At 40.8% G+C, this 13,159-nt stretch overlaps 1 protein-coding gene across 8 annotated transcripts; it reads right to left on the bottom strand.

Moving 5' to 3' along the window:
* Nucleotides 1-560: 560 nt before the first annotated feature.
* Nucleotides 561-12,132, bottom strand: LOC131684424 (phosphoribosyl pyrophosphate synthase-associated protein 2). 8 transcript variants are annotated; one of them, XM_058967350.1, is made up of 7 exons: nt 11,921-12,132; nt 11,157-11,276; nt 2,257-2,376; nt 1,906-2,194; nt 1,566-1,841; nt 1,177-1,323; nt 561-1,118 (listed from the first exon to the last, which is right to left on the bottom strand). In XM_058967350.1, the coding sequence occupies exons 2-7, from the start codon at nt 11,231-11,233 to the stop codon at nt 960-962; spliced, it is 1,068 nt and encodes a 355-aa protein (XP_058823333.1). In that variant the 5' UTR covers nt 11,234-11,276; nt 11,921-12,132; the 3' UTR covers nt 561-959. The 8 variants fall into 8 exon arrangements, with proteins under 8 accessions (XP_058823333.1, XP_058823313.1, XP_058823292.1 ...); XM_058967330.1 differs by having other exon boundaries at nt 11,977-12,119; XM_058967309.1 differs by having other exon boundaries at nt 11,965-12,103.
* Between the last annotated feature and the right edge of the window lie 1,027 nt (nt 12,133-13,159).

Genomic DNA, 13,159 nt, shown 5'->3' on the forward strand with positions numbered 1-13,159 from the left:
TTTCGAAGCGGCGTCCAATTTCATTAGCAAATTCTTGGAGGATTGTGGTTGCGATGTTGTCAGTTTAGAAGGAGAATCCGTCGTTTCGTCGTTTCCCACTGAGAGCGTTAACTTTTCGCCAGATCTCCTCTGTGGGAGAGTCCGATGGATGGATGGATGGATGGATTCCGTCCAGGAAGCGGCTCCAAATTGCTACCTTGGCCTCGATGATAGCATACCTCGCTACGTTCCGGGATTGGTGGAAATAAACCGTTTTGTCTGTTTGCCCAGAGCTTCTGTAGTTCGCGTCGTCGGATTTTGATGGCATTGGCCACCTCGGGAGACAACCAGTAGACGGATCTCTTACGGGGCTGCTGGACTGGATTCTTCGAAATGGGCCCAGTCGGCATCCTGGTAGAACCACTGGCGCCAGCGGGATGTTGCGGAGGAGGTGGATTTGTGAGCAATCAGGATGTTGTGGTGGTCACTGTTTCAGATGTCTGAGAGTACTGACAAGAGGCAGTCGGAAGCGAGGGTGATGAAGCATATTTATAAAGAAACTAATTTTCGAAACGAGGAACTACATTCATTGATACTCTCTTTATTTTGTTCATGCTAAAAGGTATCATATATAAAAGTTTTATGTGTATATAAAATATAAATCGTAATTTGCTTTGTTGTTTCGCTACAGTGGTTTTTTTCTTTTTGCTGTGTGAGATACTCAACATTTATTGGTTTATTTTTGTTTCATTTTGTAGGCTGCGAAATGTAGATTTTTATTCTGTTTCAACTGGTAAGGATCACAAATGCTATCCCGCCGGAATACTAGATACACTCAGAATGCAAAAGCTACGCGTTTTTTGTTTAATCAAAAGTGGTTCCTTTTTTAAAGTGATATAGCTCGTAACGAATACTTCATCTGAAATTCTGCAGTTTTGCTTCCTTTTCGTTCCCATCTCAAATACCGCCAGGAGAACCTCCTAATCCTCTAGCGTAACGTTCTTAAAGAGATACGACATGGATTCCTTATTATGTATACGACGGATCGCTTCCGACAGAAGGACACTAATGTCGACGGTTTTTATTTTATGGCATTGCATTTTCTGGATCTCATGCGGGACGGTATTGGTTACGACAACCTGATCGAAGGAGGAAATTAGTCGTTTAAAACGATTAGAAAAAACAAATGCAAATAACCTCATCAATTGGTGAATCTTCAATCAACCTGGGAGCATCCTGGCTAAGTAGGCCGTGAGTTGCCATGACATAGATCTTGTAGGCACCTCTTTCCTTCAGCACTTCGGCAGCTGCTACGAATGATTGGACGTCGTCGATCAGGTCATCCTGAAAGACGTTAGAATATGTTATATGAATATGTGTCATCCACTAAACTTCTTGACGGAGACTTCTTGACTGTTGTTAGTTTCTTTTAGACGCTCTCTACATTACTCTCAAAAAGTCTGTATTTATCTTGAATATTTCGGACTAACAATCGGAAGCTTTGTTGGAGTCCCCGAATTGTCCTTCCTTCGTTGACATTTCTTTCCCTAAACAAACACTTTTTTCTACCACTAAGCTCAACTCACCACCATGATCGCGATCCGTCCACCCACATCCCCCACCACATTTATCGGAGGCTTCTCCTTGGCCGGATGAGCCGGAACACCCCCCGACACGTCCATGGTGCGTGATTTGGGCAGCGTTGGTGGGGAATTCCGTCCATCCACTTCGTCGGTTTCGGATTCCTTCTGTTCACCGTGAATCACGGCAATTCCCAGCCGCAAACGTTCCGCGTACGAGGTCGCTTTTTTGGCCGAACCTGGATTACGGGCTACGATAACCGAGTTACGGTAGTCGGGAATCTAGAAAGATAAAACGAATCGTTTATAAAATTAGCTAGTTAAACAATCGAATCTTGTGACTGACGCTTTCTTGAATATACTGCAACAGAAACGGAGACGCTCTCAGGTTATCCACCGGGCAGTCAAAGAAACCTTGGATTTCCTTCTGGTGCAAGTCCATCGTGATGATATGGGTCAAACCGGAGGTGCACATCATTCTGGCCAGCAGCTTGGAAACGATACAGCCTCTTTTGCGCATTTTGCACTGCTTGGAATACGGAAGATATGGAATAACGCCGACGATGGATTTGGCCGAGGAAGTTTTACAAGCGTACGCCATAATCAAAAGTTCCATAATGTTGTTGTTTACGTCCCTGGTTAAACGAAAATTGAAAGGGTTCTATCGATGTATAGTAGGGTTGATTGAAGGTCTTACTTGGTTCCAGTTTGAATAATGTAGATATCCTTGCCACGGACCGAGTCGCCGATTTCAACCATCGTTTCTCGGTTCGTCTTGTGGTATACTGAACAGCCGCCATTTTTTACTCCCAAACGACTGAAAAGAAATTCACAAGAAGTGGGTTTAGTTGTACTATTGTTGTATAGGCTCAATAACACGTGTAATGCATTATCAGATATTTTGATATCATTATTGTCGTGTCCGGAAGAACCAGATGCCGAACTTCTTCGTTCAAAGTCAATTATCCAACTGACGATCTTTTTTCTGCTCGTTTCAGTCTACCCAGAAATGGCATCTTGACTTCCTTACTTACTATCTACCATAAAAAAGCATTCCTTGTAGTTTGCGAACTTCCGGAGATGCACCGCACACGATCCGGCCTAGGTGATTCCACGATCATCTACGCCTAAGACTCTCGGGCAAAGGCCCTAAACACTAAGGAGAGCAAAAGTCGGTATCGTCTGTCGCCAACCGATATCGCCAACGTAGGAAGCCCCTGTTGGGTTCCTCGCAAAGAACGCCGTCTGGATCCGCCATCATACCCACCGCTGCAACATCTAACCACACGCCCAAGAACCATCCAACGCCAGCTTGCGAAAGGTCGTCGGAGCAACAGCTAGTTCGGAGTCAAGGACGATCTAGCTGCCTGTCTATTTAGCTGCCAACAAACGTACCTGTTTAATGAACCCAACACCACACAACAGTATACAATAAAATACAGAAAAATAAATCTCTATGTCTGGACGAGGCCTAAACTCTGAAAATCCAAAACCAACAAAAAAATCTGGAAGGTTGGCATCCATGCGTCTCTTTGACATATTCTCTCCGCTCCATCAGTTTTATCTATTATTACAATTTATTATATTTATATATTCATCTGTCTCTCTGTCTCAATACCTATATATTTCTTCACAACTACTTGCTGTCTAAATATTTAATGCAAGCGCCAGGTAGCCCAACACCTCAAGAATTTTGTTCAAAATATCTTTCTAAATTATATATTTTTTGAAGTCTATCACAATCTACCATTGAGAGCTTGTACGCTCACTAGCGCCGCATGGTGAAAGTATTCCAAACTAATATGTTGCCCCCGGGCAGTCCTTGACATCTCGAGCAACTTTGCTGAAGACATCACCCTTCTAAATTGCTATCATTTGGAGATACTGAAATAAAAAGATATGGAATGCTCACTAGCGCCGCCTAGCTGGTGATATCCAATTTAATCATTTCCATCATCCAGAAGCTCTTAACATTCTGGACAAATCTTCCCGAGACAACGCCTTTCACAATAACCGGTGTTTCGATATATTTCATGTTAAACCCATTCATTGATAGTCACATTCACGACGAGAGGTTCGATTTATTTACTCTATTTTAAAGCACCCCTGGCGGCACAGTTCTTAACTAATTGGATATCCAATTACTCTAAATTGTGGGTCGAAGTAAGCATAACAACTTTGCCAAAGAAAGTATGGCGCTTAATGTTACGGCAGACGAAATATTCGGCCACAGCCCCAATTAGTCAAAATCCCATAAGCTATGGGATTCCTATTACGCGGATGCCTTTTTCACGCCCCCCAGTTATTTGCGTAGTAGGAGACCCGAGACTACTACGCGAGTTAAATAAACGAACCCATACCAACGAGCATGTACTCTCCTCGAAACAGAGGTAACAACGAATACAATCACAAATTCTTCGCACCCAAATACACAACCCCCATGTGCCAACGACCATACGCTCTTTCGATACAATGATGTAACCAGGCAACACAATCAAATATTCCTCGATTCTAAATACATAAAGCCCGTGTGCAAACAAAGCAACCCACTGATGCAGTCAAACATAGCCCGCACTACTTCTACAGTAAACGGCAAGTTACGGCGGGTAGCCTTGGGACAAAGCTTCAATAGCCTACCGATCGATCGCTAGCAGCTAGTTTAACCCGCATAGACGCCTTTTCGTTTACTGGGTCGCACATTCTCAGCGGTTTTTTTTTCTATACGCGCTGTTGGAACGGTTCCAGTAGTGGTGTTGGTGGTGATTTGGTCGATACTTAGTATTGTTGTAGGTCATCGGACGTCACGGCTCACAGAAACGAGGCTTGCTACTCTGCGAATACAGCGTATTATTAGCGTAAATCGGGAATTTAGCTGCATGCCATGGAAAACATATCCCACCGTAATTTTCTGTTCACAGCAAAGGTATTGAACATCGGCTTAGCTTCCTTGTAATTTTCAGGGGTCGATCATTCGTTAGCAGCAAACAACATAGGAATTTCATATAATTGTTTTCGCCGACGATTTCTATGACGCGCGCTCGTCAAATGTTTACACTTTAACGAGCTAGCCTAGTATCCCAGTCAAAAAGGGCAAGTTGCTGGCTAGCGGGGGGCTATTTGCCAACTCGGATGCGCTAATTGCCCTACAATTTGCAAGTTGCTGGCAATTAGGGGGCTATTTTATATGCAACATTTGGGCGATTTGCCGCCGTCATTTTTTTGCCGCTCTACCCGCCCTTAAATCGCCCCTAAATTGCCCAGGGAACGCGCCATTTAATCGCCCTTAATTGCCTGATATGAAAATTAAAAATAATAATTATTTTCGGATTCACTATCTACTCACATAAATTTATCGGTACACTAGGTAATCACCACCAGACTATAGGAAGAATCGATGGTGAAATTCGTATTGCACACCAAAACTTACCCCAATCTGACTTTCAATTAGACTCAGAGATCTTGTTCCACTATACTTACACACGATTCCACAATTTTCAACATTCGTTGGCTAAATTAAGTGCACTAAACAAACAAAATACAAGCGGAAACACGCCAATTGTTTAAAAAAACAATTTTAAACTTAAGCCAAACATGAACCGCCATGTTTGAAAAACTCAAAAAACAACCAAGTCCATTTCAGCCGCCAGAAAATTTGTCTAAGTATTGAAATTGCCTTTAAATCGCATTCGCAAATTGCATTTGTTCCTAGGGGCAATTAGCACAGGCGAGTTGAGTCAAACGTCAAACTTTTTAAATCACCTGACCATGTTCATCCGCATGTTTTTTGACAGGGATATGTAAGCCGTGATCGGACGTCGTGGGCGATTGAGAAGGTGGCGTGGGGTAGTGTTGTGTTTCTTTTCCGCTCATTCGCAGCGGCTCCGATTTGTGCTTGTTACTGATCGTTTCACGCATACAGCTCAAACAAGTGTGCGGTGGGTGGGTGACGGGCGCTCACGCCAAGCGATGGTAGTGTGTTTTGGCAGTCAGCCAGCGGTAATCGTAGTGAGCGAGATTTCGACGGCGAACGCAGCGAAGGAGACGTTCACCAGATAGTGGTGGTAGTCATCGGTCGCCGCAGAGCGGCCTCTGCATCGGTGTTGACTGACTGGTTGACTGTTGAGTGCCGCTGAGTTAGTGTTGGTGTTTGATTTCACGCCTTAAGTACGATTCACACGATACATCAGGCCTCCGTCACCGGTACGGAACGTCAAGATTAGTTATATGTAGTTAAATGGAAACATTCACATACAATATCAACGGCACGAACCTTTTTGACGTACGGCACATGTAAACAGGCACATGAGAAAAGTAGTAAACTTATCCTGACGGAACGATGACGTTCCGTTGACGTCGACGGAAGGTGAAGAATCGTCTGAATCGCCCTTTATGCAGCTACAGTTTCTGAAAGCAGCATAGCAGTTAAGTTTTCCTTTTGTTATTGTATCTTATTTTCTCTACATTTTTCGAGTACTTTTTCAAATACAGTCGTGATTCGCTGGTTGGGCCACACCTCTGTCCAACTAACGAATTTGATTCGTTAGTTGGACTGACTGGCAGATGTCAAAAACTCTCCCAAGGAGATGTTAGTAGTGTAGCTGCATCTATTCACATCTCTAATAATTGTCAGATTGATTGTCAAAGTATATTTGACATATGATTTTGACATTCAGATGCTTTTTAGTTCGACAACTAAAAAGCGGTCCAGTTAAAAAATGTCCAACCAGCGAATCACGACTGTAGACGTAAGTCGCAAAATGTAAGCAAAGCGGGTTTTTATTACATGTTATTTAAAATTTCGCTGAAATCCTACTAATTTCAGACAATTACAGCATTTTATTTAAAGTGTTTGAAGTCATTTTTCTTGAGCGTTTGTTTTTCAAAAAGACATGCCTAAAATGAATGACTCTCATTGTTTACTTTCTCTTCTGTTGATAATCGGATCGCTTGAACAGTTATCCCTTACCTCTTTGCATAATATGCTAGTCAAAAACTACCGTCTTTCGATCTGTACTGTAAAATAAGTGAAAAGTGCTGTAGTGACGCCGCAATAATCAAAAGAGAAAGTAAACAAAGAGAGTCACTCATTGTAGATATGTCGTTTGGATAAAAGCTCTAGATTTACAAAACGACGAAACTTCTCTGTTCACACTTTTCACAACTTTGGTGGATACACCATGTTGCAAACGAAGCTGAAGCGAACATTCGATGCCAAGTTTCCTCGTGGACAAATTATACGACCACACTGCTGGTACTGATATCCGCCTACATTGTACAATATCTGAAGTTTGTTGGTAAGCTGATCTACTGTTCGCGTACCGTACCGGAGAGTCAAATGGATATCGCCGAACTAAAGCTCCAGATTAGCTTCTACGAAGGAAGGTTTTTAGTTTGCGTAGGAATATATACATCCACGGAATACCAATGTTCTGCACACCTCCAAAAGGTTTTGGAGGTGTGCAGAACAGGTTAGTTTGTTGTGAATATTTTGGATGCGTTGAAAAAGCGATGTTAATGGGTTCTTTCGTGGTTTTTTTTTCAGATCATTCAACCGCAGCTAGCCGTTAATATCTACCATGTGGACCTTATACAAACTTTTTGCTGTCATCGTTTCTATTGTCGTTTTCGTTTTTGACAGTGCATTGCACCAGTGTAGTGTGCAACACTCTTCGAATACTTGGGTGTCATCAGTCTATCAGTTACGTAACACTTTTTCAAAAGCATCATTTAGCTAAGCCGATAGTTTTTCCAGAAGCTTTTTTGTATAATTTGAATCGTGGTGATCTAATAAATCGACTGATATTCTTCTTTTAGAGTTTTGAAAAGTTTTAAATGGATAATGGATACTACCAAGCAGTCTTCCCAAATGAACATCGAACACCATGTTCGCTCTAGTTCTGTGCTCATACTACACCATCAATTCGTGTGCAAACTCGAACGCGCTAATGCATACCAAAACACGAGCACATGTTCGTCTGCACAACCGAACCTCATGTACGTACGCGGTGTTCGTACACACAGGTTCTTGGTACTTGTATTCTCTTTCTCTCATCCATCATCACTAGCATTGACTCATTCTGTTTTGTGTGTGCCTTTCTAATGTACACACACGGCGTATGTACACGGTGTTTCAACTTAAGTTTGCACATCGTTCGCTTGGGTTCGGTGTTCGATGCGAACCTGTACACAAAGGCAAAGCATGTTTTAGGTTGAACACGTGCACGAAATTTTGTACACGGGTGCAAACTACCAAGCGTTCAATTCTAGCACATGCTCAAAAAAGGTAACTTGAACCTTAATCTGAGTTAGGTATTATAGAACTTATAAAGTTTATTGCCTTACTGAGTGCAGTCGTCCATACATCTTAGGGTTGTATTATCCCCTTATCGAAGAATTTGCTCCTTTTGTGGAAAAGTGCTACACAGGAACACAATACATGTTCTGAGTTCTCCCTATCTAGGGTGCAGAAGCGACAGGTATCATCTTCTATTTTGCCTAACTGGCAATGTTCACTCGGGCAGTGCCCTGTTACTAAATCACTGAAAGTACTTCAATCCTTTTTAGACATACTAAGTAGCCGTTGAGTTATTATTTTATTCGGTGAGATAAATCTTTTAGATTGTCGGGCAGCAGTATTATTTTTCCAAATGTCATCTATAATTGAATTTTCCCAGTTCTTCAATTCCATTATTATGGTGCATTCTGAGACCCCACAAAATGGCTCAGGCCTCAGGAATAATTTTGATGATCCATTTTTTGCTAGCAAGTCTCCTTTTTCATTGCCTTCAATTCCACAGTGCCCAGGTACCCAGAAAAGATCCATTGTACTTTTGCTAACCACCTGCTGTAGCAATTGGCATTCCCAAACCAATTTAGAGGAACACGTAACTGACTTCAATGCTTTAAGGGCCGCTTGACTATCAGAGAAGATGCATACATTCGTATGTCCGTAGTTACGTTGTAAACAAATCGTAGCACATTCAATAATCGCCTGTACTTTCGCTTGAAATACTGTTGACCATTTACCCATAGAGATTGACACGTTAACTCCAGGACCAGTTACCCCAGCCCCAACTTTGTTACTCTGTTTAGAACCATCAGTGTAGAAAACTATTGATCCTGGTTTCCCATTCAGTGCGGCTTGGTTCAGACACGTTGAATATGCGTTCAAAGTTATATTTCCCATTCATCCAGTCAGTTTGATTTAATAACGGATTGATTTTGAACTCTTTTAGAATACTGAGATGGCCCGTAAGGTCTCCATCGAAGAGCTGTTTAGTTCTTTTCAGTCTTAGTGCGTTTTTCTCAGTTTCCATTTGCACAAATAAATATAAGGCAATAAATTTAACATTGTATCTACTACCCATGATCGCATAGTAGTCCGATTTTCTATGGCATTTCCTATTTTGATGGGACTGATATGCGATCATGGGCAGTCTAGTGCTTTAGAAGGCGTACTACGAATTGCTCCTGTGATAGAGATCGTAGCAAGTCTCTGTAATTTTTCAAGTTTTTTTCAGTGCGTACCTAACTTTGGTTTTCGGCCACCAAACTAAATTCGCGTATGTTATTCTAGGTCTTATTATACCCAAATAGATCCAATGAATCATTTTAGGTTTTATTCCCCATTTTTTTCCAAAGGTTTTTTTACTTATCCATAATGCACAAGTAGCCTTACTTATAATATGATCCATATGCGAGTTCCAATTGGGTTTGCTATCAATGGTCACTCCTAGATATTTTACCTTCAGTGAAAGGACTAATTTCGTTCCTTCCAAATATAGGTCAGGTATTTTAAATTTTCTTTTTTGTGTAAATGGAATAATCGTGGTCTTATGAGGGTTAATGGATAACCCCTCACCTTTGCACCACGCTGCAGTTGAGTTGAGAGCATATTGCAATCTATCTCTGATTAATTGTTCATATTTCCCACGAACAATAATCACTATGTCGTCTGCAAAACAAACTATTCTAAATCCGTTTGCCTCAAGTTGTGATAATAGTCCATCAACTACCAACGACCACAACAGAAGTGAAAGTACCCCTCCTTGTGGACATCCTTTGCAATGATTGTTGAACTTCCATAGCTGCATATTTTTACTAGCTGATTACGCATACAGTTGAAGAGAAATCAGACCGGTAAGTAATTTGCGGAAGAGAAAGTATACAAAGAGAAGTTCTCTTTTGTAGATTGGACTTATTGAAAAAAAGTCTTCATTTTTGCTAAAAATATTTTTAGCTGTGGTGATTCCTGCCGTCCTAATGTCTGACAAGGACGACATAAATAACTATATCCTCTAACTCTAACCATAATCCTTTTTCCTCCCTGATTCCTTTGGATTCTGGTACAGGTTCTGGAACGGTTTCGGGTACAGTTTCTGGCATTGATACTGGTGGTCCTTAGTGTCAAAATATCGCTCCCAACTATAATGCACGAAATTATGAAAGTCAAAACGAATAAACTTCATGTTGTGCACTCAGAGCGGATTCAGGCCAGCGTGATCGTAAATGACCCACGCTTTAACATTGAATATCATGTGTATGTACCGGCTAACGTCATTGAAATCTATGGAGTCGTAATGGAAGAGTCGTTGACTGTCGTTTACCTAAAGAATGGTGTGGATAACCTTCCGCAGGTTAAAATACTAGAAATCAAGCAGTCGAACGCAGTACCGGACACAGGCGATTGAAAAATTCCTCCCCTTCGAAATCATTTCCACTAACAGTCGAAGGTGCTGCCCTACCAAACTACATACTTTTGGACAAGCTTCGACTTCCGCTCCGTATGCACGTGCCAAAAATTGTGAGCTTCACTAATTACAAATAACTAGGCCACTGTATGCGATGGTGATTTGTAGCCTATTTTCATTTAAATGTGTACACAGGCTTTTCGGGAAAGTTTATAGAACAAACTGATATGTCTGTTCTCTGTGGCTAAAAGTAAATACACGGAAAGTCGCCTTGCAGTAAAAAACACATTTTCAATGAACAAATTTTCGATTTGAAAACCTAGGAACACGAAAACACCCAAAACATAAATTTTCGATAACTTAGTGTAGCAGATACGTATCAATATTCAATAAATGAAATAAGTCTCTTGAAAAGAGTCCCAACAGAGCGGGTTTCGTACTTTAATAACCAAAATACATAACCTAGCAAAATAGTGCAGCTTACACTCATTCAGTGTGTATTGTTTCCGAGAGTAACAACAAAAGTTGGATTTAGATGATTCGGAAGCTACCCAAAATAATGTTTTTCGTATTTTAACCGGTTCCCTATTATATAAAAAAGTTACAAAATCAACTTTGTGAGAACATTTTTTTTCAAATTAGTTATTTGAATATGTAACATCAACTGCAAGCTATTCAATTTTATTAACAGGAGTTTAATTTTGCCGGGAAGTATTATTGCGACATAAACATCGACCGCTGTTTTCGGTAGAACTCAATTACTCTTGATACATAGCTATGTTTTGCTTTCACATTCCAAAACACACCGGATACAACAACAACAATCATATTCGCTTGAACTGTTTGTTGAATCGATAAATTTGCACCGTAATACCAACATTTATGAATGTCATAGGACCGTAGTTACCTAGCAATCTGATTCGCCAAATCCGGATGAGAGTTTCCGCTGATAATCACAACATCCGAAGTGGCTGGGGCATCCATCTTGTCCAACTTTGATATCTTTCCCGGTCGGAGTCCTCCAACCCTAAAATAAAAAATGGGAATGTTCAATAATCGACACTAAATTGGTTGACTTTATTCAGCAAAATAAAACAGCAACATCTTGACACTATCAGCAAACATTCGACGATCAACAAACTACAGGATGGAAGAGGAAAAGGTGGTTTAATCTAGTGCGGTTCGCAAGCGAAAAATTAATTCCAAAAAAGCTAGGTTAAATTGCATATTATTTTTTTTTTTACTCGTTTTCGGCTAGCAGCGCAGCAAACAAACACCAAAACGAAGGTCGAAGAAAATCGAACGAAGAAAAATAAAAAAATGTGAATGAAGAATTACTTATTGCGGTTCAGAAGCATCGTACTTTTACTGTTCCCTGCTAACAACTCGGATACGTTTTTTTTTGGGGGGGAGGCGGGCAGCTACAAGGTCCCTAGTACTTATATAATTCGATTAGGATTCGTTTCGCACCACAGATTGAACACTTTCCGAGAGCTACTAAATAGCTACAAACTAGGCTATTTGACTACGATCAAAGCAAAAACAACAGAAGTGTGAATTTGGACTGTGAAACTTGTCGGAACAGAACGTGGGGTCTGGAGGAAGCCGAAAGATAAAAAAAAAAGTTTTTGACAGACACACGTTGATGCGTTTACCACTAGAGGGACGCACTCGATGGTGCAGCCAGCGAAAGAAAAGAAAAACAAACAGCTCACGAATTTCTCAACGGTTGAAGAACGAAGAAGATGATTGAATCCTGCAAAGGTTTCGGTTGTTTTTTTTGCTTCTTTCTTCGCTACACGGTTGCCTAGGAGCACTGAGTTTGTTTTGTTGATCACGGAATACTTGAAAAACGTCCACACGATTGTGAATGAGAACACCGAATGGAGGAGAATGTTGCGAAGTGATGAAAACCGGACCAAAATAAAGGTTCGATATGTCAGGTAAGCGTTTTGGGTGGCGGCGAACGCGTTTTGCGATTGTTCCGTAGACGCAAACCAGCGCGTTTCGAATGAACGGTTGTTTGTGCGAAGCGGAAGCGTTTGTCGGAGTTGCGAGCGTAGCGTTGTATGAAAAATCGTGGAAACTCTTGAAAAAAGCGCGCTTTTGCGTTACGTTTAATCGTCATTAAAACTTTTTAAATTTTTGATCAATAATTACATTTAAGGCAACATAAATAATCGGTGAATAATCACTGCATAAATTAATCTAAAGAGGACCGAAGGCTATTCTTCACTTAATCACTAAGGTGCAATCATTTTCGTTTACAACTAATAGCACTTTCATAAATACGGTGTTGTTCATATTTTATCTGACGAACCCTTTCATCATAACCGTTGCTAAAATGACTGATTCTTGGCACGGTACGGTAGCTCCCTCAAGGCGTTTTTGCCCTTTGCGGCAACTATTTGCGACGTTATACCTTTTTGAAATCTTTACCTTACACTGTCTGGTGGGTAAATAAAAAAAATCATTTTACCGCATTCCAGTCAGTGATGGGCTATCAAAAGGTAACTGGAAAGATATCAGAACATTCAGATCACGTAACGAAAAACCCTTCTTTCTTTGGGGCAGTCAAAGCGGTGAAGCGATTCTCAGGAGAGTTAATTTGGCAGTTGATTTGCGAATGTTATTTTTTGCCATTGAATAGTCTACGATTTATTTGTCCTTCCGCGACACAGGTTAGAAAATGTATCGGAGTGAGATTAACAAAGAATTTTTCAGTTTTTTTTTGACAAATGTTAAATTCGCGGGTTTTTTATTAGTTTTCTGATGGAATGCGAAGTAAATATTGCCGCTAATTGTTAAATTAAGGTTTTCGAATCGATTGGTGACGGTTCCAATCCATAGAGGAACAATAAATCTATAAGTGCTCAAAATAATGACACATAATATATAATACCGATTAAT

This window comes from Topomyia yanbarensis, chromosome 1 (genome assembly GCF_030247195.1).
Source record: "Topomyia yanbarensis strain Yona2022 chromosome 1, ASM3024719v1, whole genome shotgun sequence".
Taxonomy (NCBI): Eukaryota; Metazoa; Arthropoda; class Insecta; order Diptera; family Culicidae; genus Topomyia; species Topomyia yanbarensis.

Coding starts and splice junctions, on each gene's coding strand:
- LOC131684424 (XM_058967285.1), bottom strand. CDS start 11,607: ATGCTTCTGAACCGCAATAA. Junction 2,377..11,156: donor TTGGCGAATCAGATTGCTAG/GTAACTACGGTC, acceptor ATTTCTTTTCAG/TCGTTTGGGAGTAAAAAATG. Junction 1,119..1,176: donor AAGATTCACCAATTGATGAG/GTTATTTGCATT, acceptor TCCTTCGATCAG/GTTGTCGTAACCAATACCGT.